At 51.4% G+C, this 17,795-nt stretch overlaps 1 protein-coding gene across 2 annotated transcripts; it reads left to right on the top strand.

The window, feature by feature from the left end:
- Window positions 1-3,365: 3,365 nt before the first annotated feature.
- On the top strand, window positions 3,366-11,282 carry LOC117870435. 2 transcript variants are annotated; one of them, XM_034757585.1, is made up of 3 exons: window positions 3,366-3,632; window positions 6,099-7,528; window positions 10,863-11,282. In XM_034757585.1, the coding sequence occupies exons 2-3, from the start codon at window positions 6,338-6,340 to the stop codon at window positions 11,037-11,039; spliced, it is 1,368 nt and encodes a 455-aa protein (XP_034613476.1). In that variant the 5' UTR covers window positions 3,366-3,632; window positions 6,099-6,337; the 3' UTR covers window positions 11,040-11,282. The 2 variants fall into 2 exon arrangements, with proteins under 2 accessions (XP_034613476.1, XP_034613477.1); XM_034757586.1 differs by lacking the exon at window positions 10,863-11,282 and having other exon boundaries at window positions 6,099-7,811.
- The last annotated feature ends 6,513 nt before the right edge of the window (window positions 11,283-17,795 follow it).

Below are 17,795 nucleotides of genomic sequence, written 5' to 3'. Positions count from 1 at the left end.
AGCGTCTGTCCCAGCTCCGTAAATAGCTTTTGAATATTCGATAGCCCTGCAATGATACAGCAACTGGAAAACCATTCAACCAGAATTCCTAAGTTTGACACATTTCATTATCTCTTCATTTATCAGCTCTCCACTTGTGTAGCTGTGTCTTCACACCTGTCTATGGATGTATTGTGACGTTGCACTCCACATGCTTTATGAAAATATGCTTATGAATATGGATATGACATAACTGGAATATGCTTTAGGCAAAAGTTCTCATGTGAGGTATCATTCGAAAAGTTGTAATCTACTGAATGTGATTTTCCCATTTTGTATGTATGTATCATTCCTGTATTAGAAGTTAGGAATCTGAAGGATAAATCTGAGGGCCATTAATGGTGCTTTAGGAACTTGATGGCTTCCTTTTACCAGAACAATTGGCTGCAAATAGTTTTGTTTACCTGCAAGCCTTCCTGTGTACGTGTGGGTCAGCCCATAAAGCATGGAGACTGGGGTCTTACAGAGACATGTGACCATGTCACCTGATACTAGACTCCATCTTGAAGCTGGTATTTTTCCACAGGGAGGTGGGGAATCTAGGGTTACCATACATCCGGATTTCCCCAGACACGTCCGGCTTTTTGGTCTTTAAATAGCCATCTGGGGGGAATTTGTAAACATCTAAAAATGTCTGGGATTTCCCCCCGGACGGCTATTTAAAGACCAAAAAGCGGCTGACAGCGGGGCCGGCCCGGACTGAGCCGCTCGGATTGGGGCCTCTCCGGCAGCCAAAGCCCCTCCCTGGCTCCCCTCTCCCCTGCAGCCTCAGATTGCTGCGCCGGCAGCGCTGGGTGGGGGGCTGCGTGCTCCGTGAGGGGGTGGGCCTGGCAGCGGCAGCCAAAACCCCTCCCCCACTTCCCCCTTCCCCTGCAGCTTCAGATCGCCTTGCCGGCAGCGCCGGGCGGAGCTGGGCGCTCAGCCAGACATCCTGCTCTAAGCTGAAGGTACATGGGGAAGTCAACTGCAACCTTGAAAAGGTGGGGTAAATCACTCCCTTTCCCCCTCCCCTTGGAGCAAGAGGGGAGTGCATGCATGTGGGGGAATTGTGATTCTCTGACTCACACTTCCCCCCTGGGATGTTCCTGGGATGGTGCAGCCTTTTAATGCAAAGACCCTTATTCACAGCTGTGCCTAAGGGCACAATCTATCTCTAATGAACAAGTGCTGTGATAAATGCAAAACACCAACCTAGACTTTGCGTTACAAACGAATGAACTCTAGCATGAAGGAGCTGAAGGAGCACTGTGATTGGCGCATATAAGAGCACAGATCATGCAGTTTTGCCACTAATCACAATTTAATTGCCAGTCTTGCTATGTTTGGTGTTTTTCTCAAAGTCCCAGCTTCTGAAGTTATGGGATTATGTGACAATCTCAGCCTTTTTTTTTTTAAAGGCAAGTTTTTAGCTTTCATAGTTGTGGGGGGAGTTGGAGAAGGGGCATGGGATCCCGGGGGGCAGTCAGGGGACAGGGAGCGGAGGGGGGTTGGATGGGTCAGGGCAGGGACAGGGGGGTTAGATGGGTCGGGGGTTCTGGGGGGGTCTGTCGGCGGGCAGGGGTGTGGAGAGGGATTGGGACAGTCAAGGGACAGGGAGTGGGGGGTTAGATGGGTCGGGGGTTCTGTGGGGGGCAGTCAGGGGGCGGGAAGTGGGAGGGAGTGGCTAGGGGGCGGGGCTACCCCCCCATGGAGTGTCCTCTTTTTTGAAAGTTCAAATATGGTAACCCTAGGGAATCAAACAAAGGTTTCTCGCCTTAGGGAAATTCTATATAAGGCAGGGGAAGCAAACAATGACGGTCTTCAACTGGCTTAAGAGACGGCCTCCCCACCCCAAAGAGATACCCGAAAGCACCTGGAAACAAAAGGACTGTCACTACAGGGGTGGGTGAGAACAGGCTGGACCCAGGTCAGAAAAGGCAACTGACCTGAGAAAGACTTTACCTGACATAACAGCTAGGGTGAGGAATGATCATTTATAACCAGTTTCTTAGTGTATTAAGCTTAGCCTTGTGTGTTTGTTTTATTTTGCTGAGTAACTTACTTTGTTCTGTCTGTTATCTCTTATGACCACTTAAATCCTACCTTTTATACTTAATAAAATCACGTGTATTTATTAATAAACCGAGTGTAAGTAACTGTTATTTAGGGGCAAACAGTTTGTGCATCTCTCTCTTTCTTTGATAAAGAGGACGAACAATATGAACTTGTACTGTATACAATTTTATACGGTGTAAGGTGGATTTTTCTGGGGTTTAGACCCCACTGGGGCTGGGTATCTGAGTGCTGCAGACAGGTATTTTGCTGAGCTGTTTTCAGTTTAGATCTGCAGGTTTGGGGGGGTGGCCCAGGCCCTGGGTCTGTGTTGCAGCAGGCTGGCGTGTCTGGCTCAACAAGACAGGGTACCGGGGGCCGAGGCTGGCAGGGAAAACAGGCTCAGGGGTCATGTCAGCACATCAGGTGACAGAACCCGTCACATGTATATATCACATTTTCTGGGAGAGCTAAATTATACTGGAATAGCCATGCCAGAGCAGCGATGGGGGTTCGTTTCTCCCATATCGACCAGCCCTAAGCCAAGGGAACTGCGGTTTTGGCGTCTGGGAGCCAGGAAGGTGTTGTAGAAGCTGTTTTGTTGCTGGCTGGGTGTCTCTAATTGTTAGAATAAACCCCCTGTTCGGGGGATCCTCGCCCCATTCTTTGCCGTTTGCCCTGCTTGTGCACTCTCAGCATGGCCCCCCGGGACCCCAGTCACAGGGTCACATTTCCAAGTTAAGGCTCAGAAGCCAGAAAGTGAATTAACAAAACCCAACATAGATTTTACTGGGGGGGAAATGGTGATTTTTATACCGCTCGTATGTGTCTGACAAGAGACACTCTGTATAAACCCCCATGGAAAATTGTCCCAGCTGGGGTGTGTCTGAATTCCTTCGGTCCACTGCCCGCTGGAGGAGCTGGAAGAAGCAGGGGCGTTTCACTGCAGGCTGCCCCCAGTAAGTAGCACTGATGTTTCTCACTTTTTTCTCTCTCCTGGCTTTTGCTCCGATTCCCTGCAAAGCCCCAGGGCTGGTGCAGCAGTTAAACCCACGAAGGGCCCTTCCAATGATCTCGCCTGTGCAGCACAGGGCTAGAAACTCTCCCCCGGGATCCCGGCCTGCAGCCCGCACTTTAAGATGATCCTTTAGGCAGGCTGGACCTGTAAACACATTGTTTTGTCTCTGGGAGCAGAGAGGGGGCCCCTCCTCCCCCATTTCCTGTAGCTGATGCTGCCAACTTCAAAGCAGGGCGTTCCTCCCAGGCAGGAAACATCTTTTCTGCTCTGCCAACGTAGTCCTGAGCCCAAAGTCCTCCGCCTCTAGAAGACACCCCATCCTGTAGGACGCCATTTTCACAGCCCCAGCCGGAACAACCCCTTTGCCAGGCTATCGTGGGCAATGTGATGACCGTGGGGGGTACTAGGGTTGCCACCTGGCCAGTTTTTGTGCTGCCTTGCCAGTTCAAAGATTTAACGTGCCAGGATTTTGTTTGTTTCACATTAGAGCGCTCTGCAGTTCTCGTCCCTGGAGTCCAGACTGTGGTGCCGGGCTAGCAGTAAGGTAAGAAAAGCGACAACATAACATAAGTTTCAGAGGCGGCGGCGTGTTGGTCTGTACCAGCAAAAACAACAAGGAGTCTTGTGGCACCTTAAAGACTAACACATGTATTAGAGCATAAGCTTTCGTGGGCTAAAATCCACTTCTTCGGAAGCAGAAGTGCAAGTTGGAGTTTGGCAAGTGACTGAATATATACTTGGAGAGATGGGTGTGAAGCATTACTATGCAGAGGACCAGTGCTAACGAGGTCAATACAATCGGGGGGGGGATGTGGATGAGAAGTTGTGAATACGAAAAGAGGGAGAAAATCTTTTGTAGTGAGCCAGCCACTCCCAGTCTCTAGTCAGGCCGAGTGTGATAGAGTAAAACTTGCAAATGGATTTCGCTCAGCAGTTTCACGCAGACGTCTGGTTTTGAAGGTTTTTTTAAGTCTGGCAACTTTCAAGTTTGTCACTGAGCGTCCAGGGAGATTAAACTGCTCTCGCGATTTGTCTTATGTGTGTGTCCACGATGGGTCTCTCAAACAGGCTAGTAGTCACCCGCTATAGTGGCGCTGGGACCCGTTTTGCTGCTAGGGCAGAGTGTGTGTGTGTGTGTGTGTGTGTGTGTGTGTCCTGAAGAAATGAAAGGAAAACGATCAGAGAGGGGAAGTGATGCTTGGCAGCAAGGCAGAGGTGTTGTTCTGGGTTATCAATTTTTTTTATCTACTTTATCCATTTTCTTCATTATCCATATCGGCATTTCTTTTCAGAGCTCCTCCGCTTCTAGTTTCATCTCCAGTGTTTCAACCAGAATGCCCCTTCTTTTAAGGATCTAGCTCCCAGTTCAATTTTATATCTAGGTACCCCCTTGTAAAATGGCTCCCCCCACAAATGAAAGGGTTCTGTCATGGATGATCCTGCTGGTCACTCCGGGAATTAGCTCAGTCCAGTGGAGCGCCCTCTTCTGGTGGTGTCTCGTCTGTTGTCTTGCCCTTGGTTGGTGTCTGAGCCCACGTCACTCTCCAGGTTGCAGTGTCCTCTTCCAGCCCACAGCCCTCCGGCAGTGCCCCTTAGTCCATCCACCCCCCCTTCCGGGGAAGGTGATCAGCAGTCTTTCTGCGCCCCAGCCATCATGTCCAACCACACCCCCAAAGTCTAATCCCTCCTGTCAGGGATCTGGCGTAGTCTGTGATGGCTGGTCACCATGGCCAATGGCTGGGTGTACTGCAAGGGGAGAAGGGGGGGACCCAGGCCCACCCTCTACTCTGGTCCCTAGCCCAGAGACCCTCTGGCGGCAGCCTCGCTGTCCTCCTTCTCTTCCCTCGTCTGTCCACTTCCCTGGGCCACTTCCTCTATTGCCCCTTGCACCCACTAGGCCCTTCCCTTCCCTTCCCCTCTCAAAGGTCTGGGACAGACTCCCTGCTCCTCTCTTAGGCAGCCTTTATATAGGGCCTAGCCTTGCCCTCATTGGATGGTTCTAATCTTGGCCCTGATTGGCCCCCAGTAAGCCCTTTTCTCATTGGCTGCTGGTCTGGGCAGGCGCACTGGCCTTCTGTAGTCCCAAACTCTCCTGGAGTGGGGCAACTGCCCCACTACAGTCCTACACAAAGGTCTGATGTTACTGGGAGGCCATGTTTGTTCCAATCTTTACAGAAGTTTTACAAAGAAACATCATCAAATGCTAGTAACGAGGTACACTTTAATACTTACCATACATTGTGCTAAACGAATTCTTCACTTCGCGAGGGGTTTTAGTGGAGAATCCTACTCATCGTCTCCAACAGAAATTGCAACTAACAAACAGAAAGGGGCAAATTCTGCTCTCCTCAGCACTGCTGGAAATCTGGAGTAACTGCCTGGGTTTCACCCATTATTCTGAACTTGGAATTGTGTGAATGAGAACAGAATATGGCCCCTCTTCTTTCCTTTTTAGTGTTGATCTTGGGGCTCCAAGATTTTCAATAATATATTTGAAATTCTACTCAATTTAGAATGTCCATCAATCATTTGTGCATTGGGAATGTAAAAATACAGAAACCGCTGCTAGAAAAAACGCTTCAGTTGCCGGGTACCATGAAACAGTCTTTCCGTTAAGGTCTAATGAAATATGGTTCATGTGCGTCATCCAAATCGTTGCCAGACCACAAGGTTTGCAGCAAGTCCCTGCAGGGTAGTGGTGGGGGTTCACTATTTTTCAAATCTACTTGTGTCTGTAGCGTAGCCCCTGGTATCACAGTGAGAGTTGCCCCACACACACACACACACAAATTAAAAGGTCCTTCCCCTGCCCTCTCCCAGCAGGACTGTGTAAATCGGCCGTAGGTCCATGGGTCAATGGGGCCAGATCCCAGCTGGGGTCAATGGGCCGTAGCTCTGACAGCGGAGCGGTGCCGAGTTACAGCTGTTGGGGATCTGGCTGTATCAATTCGAGTAGATCTTTGTCCCTCCCCATCAAGCCCCGGCTGAGATGATCTCGTTCATTTTCCAGATCACAGGAGGAGCAGGCGCTGAGCGAAGCAGGAATTTCCCAGGCACGCGGCTCGTGCATTTCACCTCGCCTTAGATCATCACCAGAGAACCAGCATTAGGGGCACCGGGTGAAGCACAGCCAGCAGCTCGGCGTCATTGCGGCTGGACAATGCGAGTCCCTCGGGAACGTGTCCCGTGAGCTGAGCCAACGCACCGCCAGGACCCGAGGAGTCTGGAAAGGCCGGGTGTGAGATCACAATGTCCCATAGCAACAGGAAACCCCACAACCATGTTCGAGAGCTCACCAGGGACATGGATCTGGCCAGGTTACGCTCCTGTCCCCAGCCTCTGAGCATGGAGACCCTGCAGGGTGTGCGGGATGCGCTGGAGAAGTGGGGGGTGCTGGACGAGGAGCTGGGAGCTGGCTTTGAGCGGGCCTTGGCGGAGTTCCCCCGGGAGCCCCCGTGTGTGCAGCGCAACGCCCGGATGGTGATCCAGAGCGACGAGACTGAGCTGACGTTCTTCTCTGGGAAGGGCAAGTGTAAGATCAGTATCTCTGACAACGGCACCTGCTATGAGGTGAAAGAGCCAACAGCCCAGGTGTACCTGGCCAGGTTACGCTCCCGTCCCCAGAAACTGAGCACCAAGTCCCTGCAGGGTGTGCGAGATGTGCTGGAGAAGTGGGGGGTGCTGGACGAGGAGCTGGGAGCCGGCTTTGAGCGGGCCCTGGTGGAGTTCCCCCGGGAGCCCCGGTGTGTGAAGAGCAATGCCCGGATGGTGATCAGGCATGACCACACCGAGCTGGTGTTTGTGTCGGGCCAGGGGGAATGCGAGATCACTGTGTCTGAAGGCGACGGGGAGCCCTGCTATGAGGTGAAGGAGCCCACGGTGACGGTGTATCGGGAGAGGTTACGCGCTCGCCCACAAAGGCTGAGCGTGGGGAGCCTGCAGAGAATCCGGGACAGGCTGGAGTGCTGGGAGGTGATGACAGAGGAGCTGAGATGCTCCTTCGATCTGGTGCTGAGGGAATTCCCCAAGGAGCCCGAGTGCGTCCGGGAGAACCCCAGGATGTGCGTTGCCTGGGACGAGACGAAGCTGCGGCTGATCTCTGAAGATGGGGACTGTGAGGTCTCCGTGACATGCTGTGACGGGAAACCCAGCTATGAGGTGACAGTGAAGAGCTGGGCGATGTATCAGGAGAGGATGCATCTCTCTGAACAGCCACTGAGCATTGAGAACCTGGAGGGCGTGCGGAGGGAGGTGAGGAGTCTGTCAGGGACTCCCGAGAAGGTCAAGGAGGCCTTGAACGTGGCCGTTAGGGATTTCTCCGCTGAACCGGGCTGCCTGCAGGAGAATGCCCGGCTGGTCATTGAGTGCGACAGGGGCGAGATGGTTTTTGTCTCCGGGAAAGGGGAGAATAAAGTGAACGTGTGCATCGTCGATGGGAAGGTCAGTTACAGTGTCCAAACCACCAGATGGGTGACTTTCCTTAGGATATTGCGGAAACTACTCCCCAAGCTCCCCGAGGCCTTGCTGAAGCTCATCCCCATCTTAGGCCAAGTCCTATCAGTGCTGTTGGTAGCGTCGTGAGATGACTGGCCCAGACCCCACTCACCTCCCAGAGCCGGGGACAGAACCCAGGCACAGGCATGCGACCCCCGGCTCTGCCCCAGGCCCCACCTCCACTCCACCCCTTCCCCCAAGGCCACACCCCCACCCTAGTCCCACCTCTTCCCACCCTGTTCTGTCCCTGCCCCCCAGCACACCACATCCTCTCTCCCCCCTCAACCTCTTGCATGCCACCAAACAGCTGTTTGCGGTGGGCAGGAGTGGGGGGAAGCGAGGGGGAGGTGCCAATAGGGGGGCTGCCAGTGGGTGCTCAGCACCCACCATTTCCCCCCCCCATGGGTGCTCCAGCCCCAGACTACCCACAGAGTTGATGCCTATGAACCCAGGAGTCCTGGCTCCCAGCCCCCCCTGCTCTAACCACTAGACCCCACTCCCCTCCCAGAGCCGGGGAGAGAACCCAGGAGTCCTGGCTCCCAGCCCCCCCTGCTCTAACCCACCAGCCCCCACTCCCCTCCCAGAGCTGGGGAGAGAACCCAGGAGTCCTGGCTCCCAGCCCCCCCTGCTCTGAGCACCAGCCCCCACTTCCCTCCCAGAGCTGGGGAGAGAACCCAGGAGTCCGGGCTCCCAGCCCCCCCTGCTCTAACCCACCAGACCCCACTCCCCTCCCAGAGCTGGGGACAGAACCCAGGAGTCCTGGCTCCCAGCCCCCATGTGACCAGAATGGATACAGAGGGGACGTTATCCCCACCTCTATTTCACTCCCCTTGTCCCTGCCCCCTCCACCTCACTCTTTGCTGAAGCGTGGCCCGAGAGCTGCCGTCCTCAGAGCTCAGCCAGATCGTGAGGTCTGTGCTCAGTATTCCTGATGCCAACGTGCTGCGGCACAGACAGACCTCAAATCCGCCGCGACTGTGTGTGGAAAATGTTAACAGCTCTGGCGCCGTCCCACCCCCACATCGAAAATCTGCCGCTCCGTTCCCCTCACACTGACACGGCCAAAACATTTAGCCACTGACCTGTGTGCACCCCTGTAGCGGGGCGGCCTGGCTCCCAGGCGCCCCTGTGAGGGACGAGCCAGAACAGCCGCCAGAGTGGGCGGAGCCACCGCCGCCTGTCTCCGCCCCCCGGAAGTCAAGGGGTGGGACAGGAAGTATAAAGGCCAAGCCACAGCGCTCAGTAGCTGGCCGGCAGCGGGAGAGGACAGACGCTGGTGCCTGAGCTCCCGCGGGCCTGAGCTGGCCGAGAGCCCGGTGTCCAGAGGAGGACTGGCCGAGCCCGCCGAGAGCCCGGTATCCGGAGGAGGACTGGCCGAGCCCGCCGAGAGCCCGGTATCCGGAGGAGCGGCCTCAGCTTCTCCCCGCCGAGGGTCTGGAGGAAGCGACAAACCTACCCGGTGCTCGGGGCCCAGAGGAGCCCATGATCTGGGACACGGCAGACGAGACTCAGGAGGAACAGATACCCATGGAGGAGGAGATGGGAAGTGGCCCGGGGGTAGCAGACCCTGAACCCATGTCGGTGTGTTGCGGTCAGGATCCCCACTGACTGCGCGGCAGACGGACTGCTGCGGATAGGGCCCCGGGCTGGAACACAGTGGAGTGGGTGGGCCTGTGTTCCCCGCTGCCACACCGCGCCGGGTGGCAGTCTCTCCTCCTCCTTGTCTAAGGGGCCTGGGCTATCACAAACTGACCCAGCCCCTGCTTAAGGGCCTGGGCCTCTGCCAGACTATTTGTTTGCTGCCCCGCCCTGATCTAGGGCCTGGGCTGCTATAGACTTTACCTCACTCCCTGCATAAGGGCCTGAGCCTTAAACTGTTATTAGCTTTGTAGCGGGGCGGCCTGGTTCCCAGCCGCCCCTGGAAGGGACGAGCCCCACCCTGGAACTACTACAACCCCCCCCTGACGCCTCTTCAATTCCATGCCCCCTAGACACTCAGCCAGTAGACAGCTGATGGTGCACCCCCAAAACACGAGACTTACGGCCTATAGAAAGACACCCAAATTGAAACTGGAAACTCATATTCCTCCGGGGATAGATTCACAGATGATAGGCCAGAAGAAGCCACCGTTATCTACTCCGACCTCCTGTGTAACACCAGCCTGAAGACTTCCCTGAATTAATTCCTCTTTGGACTAGAGCAAGATCTCTTAGATCAACTTCCCATCCCTGATTTTAAAACGGCCAGTGATGGAGGTGGTTAGAAAGTGGAATCTATAAATGAATTTCCTTTGCATTAGCTAAGTTATCCCTGTACCTTTAAACTGCTGTCGGTCAGCTAAGTCAGGAAGTTCTTAGAAATATACAGATGGGTGGATTTCCTTTCTCTAACCTCATAAGGCGCTAAAGAACTCACCAAAGAGCAGCGGTCTGTGAGTGTGTCGACACGGGGAAATCGACCAGCAGAGTTGTAGGGAATAATTAGATCACTCTAGCAACACCAGCATGGTTCCCCATGTGGCCACTCTGTATCACTTGGCTGTGGTATAAAGCAGAGAAACTATATCGCGGTATAATTCTCCGTTCAATTTCCCCACAGAGACAAGCTGTTAGACTCTAAATCTAAGTGCCTATTTTCCTGTGGAGATCGATTCATTTCTAGCCCATAGGGCTGATTTAGCCTTTACTGTATTCAGCTGTAACGCAAGGAACCTACAGGCCTGCCTCCTGTAAGACATTAGCTTCAGCAACTTAGCATAAGTATAGTTAAGTAGGGTAGGCCTGTGACCTGTCGCATAGAGAGATGGCCTAGCGGTTCCCTCTCCATTTTGGGACCTAGATAATGAGTTCGTGACACGGGGCCAGAAAGGGTTAAGCGACTAGCAGGCTAAATGGCCCAAATTCTACCTTGAAACACATATTATAAAAGTATGTACATGATAATTAGGATTATTCCTTATAAATAGCTAACGAAACCATGTTAGATAGACTAGAGCTTTCAAATGTAGACTTGTACTGGTAGAGAATTGGAAGAAGATACTGATTGTATTGGTCTGCGTTTCCCGATATCTTGTTAGACGTTAACAATATAACCGAACGGTTCCTGTCTGTTACTATGTTCTACTGATTCAGGGATCAAAAGGCGACATTAACGTTTAGATGGAACTTGGGTGTACTAATACCATTGTCTCTATTTCTTTTTGAAGTCTGTAGAGAACTATGAATGGTTTAATGGAGAATTACCTCACGCTGATGAATGCAATCACCTTTGAATACATAGGCAATAGGAGGTTTTACTGCAAAGCTGCAATGTGTATTACCTAGTCTTCACCCAAGGAATAGCTGCTGTCAAGAGGCTATCCATAGCCTGCCAGAGATTTATAAAAGAACTTGGCCCCATCCTGACTTCTCAGATCTGCTTAAACTTGGTCAGGAGAAGCTTGAGTGGCAAAACTGAGGTGTCCAGCTCCAGTCTGGATCACCCTGCTGCTTTTCGTGGGAGAATTTGAACAAACTCTCTATATTAACTGTTTAATTGGATTATAACCCGATGAGCTGATTCTGGGAAGAACTTTTTTGCAACTCATCAGCTCACCATCTCTACTACGAACCTGCCCTAAGAACAGCTGTCATATCTGCAGGTATAACAATCTTTTAACCACAATACACTCTCTCTTTTCTTTTTTTAATAAACCTCAGTTTGGTTAATAAGAATTGGCTGTAAACGCGTATTTGGGTGAGAGCTGAAATATTCATTGACCTGGTGGGTGATGTGTCCAATCCCTTGAGACTGGTAGACTTTCATATATGATGAACAAGATTTTCAGTAATCCTCACCATATTTGCCTTGGCTGTCTGGGTTGGGAGTCTGACAGGGAGCACTTGCCCCACATTGGAGAGGAAGGGGTTAAGCCAGCACTCTTGGCAGCGGAAGCCACGCCCTCTCGCCCCTACTGGGCATGCTCCGACTGCAGCTGCAGTATAAAAGGGGGCAGCTCAGCTCAGTCTGGGCTGACCACCGAGGAGGAAGGGTGCACCATGCCAGCTCCAGCCCGGGAGCAGCCAGAACCCCAGACTGTGGGAGCAGGAGACGCCAGGACGCAGACAGGGGCTCAGGTACCTGCAGACGCCCCAGGGAGATTGCAGAGGCCAGGAGCAGCGCCGCCCGAGGGGCCTGGAGGCTCCAAGGATGCCTAGTCTTCAACTGCAGGAGTCATGGTAGGAAGTAGCTCAGGGAGGGACTAGCCAGTGTCCCTTCAATTTTGGTGCGTTTCGGGGTGATTCCCCGCCGACTGGGTGGCAAACCCATTTGCTACTACGAGGACATGGGATGGGACCCAGTGGAACAGGGAGGGTCCGGGACCCCTACCCCGGCCGCCCTCTTTGGGGGGCAGCCCACCCAACCCCCTCCTATGGACTCTGGCCATTGGACTGCGCTTCACTACAGCCAAGGGGAGTCCTATTGACTCCGGTCATCGGGCCGTGTGGCCCTGAGGCTGAGGGCAGCCATATTGACTAAACCACAGAGCTACCACGCCCTTGCCCCATCCAGGGTGACGGGGTGTACTTGCCCCATGACAAAGCCCCAGGCTGGATTGCTTTAAGGGAACTGTGGTTTTGGAGTCTGGGTAACCAGGAAAGTATTGGGGAAGCTGTTTTGAGGCTGGCTGGGTGAATCTAATTATTAGAATAAAACCATCAGTTTTGGGAGTTCTCTGCCCCATTCTTTGCCGTTTGCCCTGATGGAGCGTTCTCAACGTCCCCCACCCCACCCCCAGGCACCAATGGTCTCAGAGTTAAAATGGCATTAATAGGTTAGCTTGTAGGACTGGGGCACCCCAATATTATGTGAGTGAGGAAGTTAGATCTGGGCACGGAAGGCCGAGCATTATCATGAACATTCATGATGGTGCTCCAGACCTACTTCAGGGCAAACCACAACGTAGAGCAGAGATTTTCCCATTGTGGTGTGCTTAGCTTGGAAGAGCCCTTCCCATCACTTGACCTTTCAGCTCTACTGTTCTCAGCCATCAACCTTGGGCATGGAGGAACCTGGCCTGTCGGACTCTCTGGGCATGCCAGAGACAGGGCTGGGCCTTCGTCTCCTACCACCAGGGTCTCCAGGAAGGGTGTGAGGACGCAGGTCTAAGAGCTTATGCAAGGAATGGTGCCACATATCCCCGAAGCTGTCCTATTCCTATCTTCGTATGGGGCTTGACGCTTTTCTGGCTTTATTCCTTGGTTTAATAAAGCTCTCTAAGGCTTCACTTTGCCCTCAGTGTGCGTGTCCTTGTCATCCACCCCGAGGGTCCCTGCAAGATACTGAATTATGGGTTTTAGTTATGGGTAGTCTGCTTCTGGGACAAGAACCTTCTTATCTTCTGGTCACCTGGCCATCAATACAAATGTTGTTGACTGTCAAAAAGGAGGTGGCAACAGGTTGTATCCTGAGAGTCGATTGCACAGCGACACTAGATTGCACAGACGAGACTGGATGACTGCCGCTTTAACCCTGTTAGGAATGGCCTGCTCTTTGAGACAACGAAAACAGGAGGATTCATAAAGGGGATTAACTGATGCCACCAAAATCCATGCCAAATATTTTCACTCCCAATTGGAAACCCTACTTTTGTCGGTCTTTATTAATCCAATACGCGTTTTCTGCGTGTGTTTAAACTGCCCCGTGCCTTCTGTTTGGTGTTGTTTGGGGGCAACTTGTGGGAGGGGCACAAGGGGTCAAGTGACCCCAGCAGCCAGCCCGGGTGGGGAGAGGAAGGGGCGGGGCCAGAGCTGGAAGGGAAGAGGCGGGGCCAGAGCCTCTTGTCTTCCAGCCATGCTGCCTGGTGTTGCTGCGCCCTCCCTCCCCCACTGCCCACGCTCAGCTTCTGGGGACAGGAGCCGACTCTGAGCCTGCCAGGGAGGGTGGGGGGGGGAGACATGTGGGGGGGGCACATGGGGAGGTCACGTTCCCCCCCTTTAGCTGGTGCCTCCCTTTGTGTCCCTCCAACTACAAAAAGAAATCAAAGGAACGTTTGTAAAACATACTGACCCGATTTAGACGAACTAGAAGGTTCTGTTCGGGTTTCTTTTTGAACTGTCGCCTTTTATTTTATTTCCAGCGAATTATGCAATGTGGTCTGACACCACCGGGGGTTCGGCTCTGGGGCCTGTAGTTTCAAACTCAAGCAAGTGAAAGTCACGCCGGCTACTTGCTGCAGACGTGGACTCTCTAGGAACGCACAAAGACCAAGGGGAGCGACCACACAGACATTCACCAGCGCCACGTCTAGTTTGTTGTACAACTTTTTATGAAAGTTACAGTTAACGTTATGATTACCCAAGCACACAGAAATCCTAGACCGACCTACGCACACGTTACACATATAATCATCCTCACATCCTTAGCGATATTCTTCGGGGCTGATGGCTGCCTTGCCAACTGACCATCAGTAGAGGGATGGTTCCTGCTGGAGTTTTCCCGTAGGGAACTCAACTTTCCCGATCCGGGCACCCTCTTTTATAACGTGATTCTGATTATACCTCATACCCTGCTGTTAGAACGTGTTAGAACAATGTGACTTGTAGTCAAAATTAATCCTACAGTTCATTTTTCGCAATAAGAACATAAGAACGGCCAGACTGGGTCAGACCAAAGGTCCATCTAGCCCAGTATCCTGTCTGCCGACAGTGGCCAATGCCAGGTGCCCCAGAGGCAATGAACAGAACAGGTAATCATCAAGTGATCCATCCCCTGGCAAACAGAGGCTTGAGACACCATCCCTGCCCATCCTGGCATGTATCCATTGGTACATCTTTTCACCGTAATCTTATGGCATAAGGTTATTGTTCGATCACTTACTTATGTCAGCATTTCTTAGCTTTAAGACTAAGGCCTAGTATGGCTAAACTACAATTTACAGGCCGCAGTCTGTAGGCCTTGCATTTCAACCCTACTTACCTAGATACTTAATACATAATTATCCCTTCTGACTCTGATCAATCTTATACTTCCATAATCCTACAATTTAACTCTATTTAGCAAACAATGAGTATATCTGACATCACATGTTAATTAATCGTAACATCACACAACATATGAAGGATAAATTGAACTAATTGGCTACAGCACGGTGATTGTGCACTGGCATTGAGACAAACGGCATGGCACAATGAGGAAGGAAATATGGAAAGGCAGAAGCACCCACCTTTGGAGTATTCAAAGGAGCTGCTTAAAAGGGCGAATTCTCGTTAGTTGTGCGGGTTGATGCAGGCACGTGAGGAATGGCAAAGGATGAAACTGAAACTGAAAAAAAATCCTCCCATGAGAGAATCCCATCTGAAAAAGAGCTCTGCAAGTTTGTCTCTTTTTCACCCTGATCCGAGTAAAATTAACTAACTCTCCCACCTTGTCTCGCTGAATCAGACGTATTTCTGGTACACCACCGCCATCTCCTGGACATTGTCTGGAGCACCAGAGAAACCAGAGAGCACCTAAGTGACAAGTGTATGATGGAAAGCAGAGGGCAGTGCTGTCCATCAGGGTATAACAGACCTGAAGTCTCCGAGGAGAACCTCAGAAACAGCTGAGCTCAGAGTTGCGACCAGATCCCTGTGGCGCTTCGGACCAGCTTCTTCCATCCAGCCCAGGGTTACCAGGAATATGAAGCCGTCAGACTTCCTTTCAGAGGTTGCATTTCTCCTTGTTTTAGATCAACTATTTGAAAGCTGCCTTGCCAGAGCTTAGCTTTCTCCACAGTGAGATCCCACGGGATTTCCACAGCTTCATAGAGTTTCCGGCTGGTAGATCATCTACTCTGACCTCCTGCATAATATGGGCCCCTAAATTTTACCCAGCTACCCCTGTATTGAGCTCAAGAACTTGTGGTTGACAAATGTGTATCCTCCAGAAAGGCAACCGATCTGGATTGGAAGACATCACTTCCCTTGATGTTAAATATTTGTGCCTTGTTTCTCCTTGGCATTTGTCTAGCTTTAACCTTCCAGCCATTGGTTTTTAATTGGCCTTTTTCACTATATTAAAGAAGCTTTTCGTACTGGGTATTTTCTCCCCGTGAAGGTTACTAGTACGTTAATCAATTCGCCTCTTGATTTTCCTTTTGTGCTCAATTAAACGCCTGAATTCCTCTGGTCTTTCATGGTAAGGCATTTTCTCCACCCCTTCTGTAAGCTGGCAGTGGGTTATAGAGATAAGATAGAGGTAGCTATCAGGCTGTTATGTAATGTCTTACAGGCCTAAGGCCTGAATCACAATTAACTTAGCATAACCGAGGCCTCGTTTAGCAGGAGCTGCTTGAGCTAAGGGAGTAACCATACACACCAGGTGTGCCTGGAAACTGAGGCTAGATCTACACTACGGGAGGGGGGGGGGGTCAACCTAAGATATGCAACTTCAGCTATTCACATAGCTGAAGTGGCATATTTTAGGTCAACTTTCCTGGCTGTGAGGACGGCGGCGAGTCGACCGCTGCGGCGCCGCCGTCGACTCCGCTTTCGCCTCTTGCCGCCGTGGATTTCCGAAGTCGACGGCAGAGCCATCGGGGATCGATTTTATCACGTCTTCACTAGACGGGATAAGTTGATCCCCAATAGAGAGATTGCTACCCGCCGATCCGGCGGGTAGTGAAGACGTGCCCTGAGTGATACGTGATGGGAGAAGGCGAAGAAAGGAACGAATCCCTTCGGGATTTCAGGGAAAGTTGCCAGGCTGTTGAGCGTAAGGGAAACCTACATATGCTAACCACAGCTGCACCCTGGCAACTAATTAACCCAAATGCTAATGAGCAGGAGGTAGATGGTCAATTAGCATATGGAAATTAGGCAAAAACCAGCACTGACTATGTATAAGGTAGGGTGGGCGGGAGCCCGTCTAAAAGTTACTAGCCAGATCCAGTGTGGATCGCTTTGAGAAGATCTCAGACGGAGTAAAAGCTGTTAAGGGATTCAAACAGCCCTATGACCTAGTGGCTGTGTTTGGCCAGCTTGTTGGAAAGACAATGGTGTTGGAACAGGAATATCTCCGTGTAGATTCTGTGAGTGAACAGTCTGGGTCTCAGGTTCAGAGGACAGATTTGGTTACTGGTGTTTCAGAGCAGAACCGTTTTATGGCTGAACGCTTGAGGATGCAGGGGAAAGCGAACAGACTCTCACCCTCAGACTCTTTGGATTTGTGTGGTGTCTCTGTAAGACAGAGTCCAGCCTTAAAATTGGTAGCAGCTGAAAATCTAAGAGCTAGTGTCTGTGTTGATGCAAATTACCTGGCTGACTGGGGGAGGAAAGACTTGCTAATAGCTGTTAGCACAGAGAGCACAGCCCATCAGCCAGTGAATTCTGTTAAGCAAGAGAAATCAGGGTTTGATCCTTCAGGACAAGGAGGAAAGAGAGAACTTCATTTAGCAAAGGAAAGTCACAGGTTAACCCTAAAAATGCCAAAACCCCAATGGTATTGGGCCAAAGGTGTGGCATGACCAACATGATTGTAAATGGACGCTTGCAATGAATTTGTTATTGCTGATGGTAATTTTTGTAACGAATGTGTCGCTATTACCAAAAACTGTAAAAATGTACAATGGGCCTAATCTTTTGGAAAATCCCTTAGACATGCTACGGGTGATACATAAGAACACACTTTATGTTAAAAGGCCGTGTTATACTGATGTCGCACTGTTAATGCCTGTAACAGTCTTGGAACTTTTCACAGGAGAAAAGACGTTCCAGACCTAATGTGCTGTATGGGAAAGGGAAACTGAGGCACACTACCACATTGCTTTCACAGCTAAATGCCAAGATTCCTGTACTATGAACAACATTCTAACCAAGTTTTACCTTGAGTTTATAAAGAGATTAAATCATGTTATTGAACATGACTTGGATAAACCGTTTGTGTTATACACTGGTACGGCTTCTAACCCAGTACTAGCTGTAGTAAAACAGAACCCAGGATGGGGAGCTCTTGGGATGGACTGAGCGATGTTTGTGTCATCCCTTCCTGCATCAATTTTGCATTGGGGGTGTGACGGTGGTGCCCATGGGAGACAGCTGAGGTCACTCAGGGTGAACTGCAAACAGAACGGGGCAGACAAACCCCCAAAACTGGTGGATCTTCCAATACACCTCTACCCCGCTATAACGCGACCCGATATAACACGGGTTCGCATATAGCACGATAGCAGCAGGGCTCTGTCTGCTGCGGGGA

This window comes from Trachemys scripta, unplaced genomic scaffold (genome assembly GCF_013100865.1).
Source record: "Trachemys scripta elegans isolate TJP31775 unplaced genomic scaffold, CAS_Tse_1.0 scaffold_28, whole genome shotgun sequence".
Taxonomy (NCBI): Eukaryota; Metazoa; Chordata; order Testudines; family Emydidae; genus Trachemys; species Trachemys scripta.
This window is presented reverse-complemented; position numbering and strand designations above follow the sequence as displayed.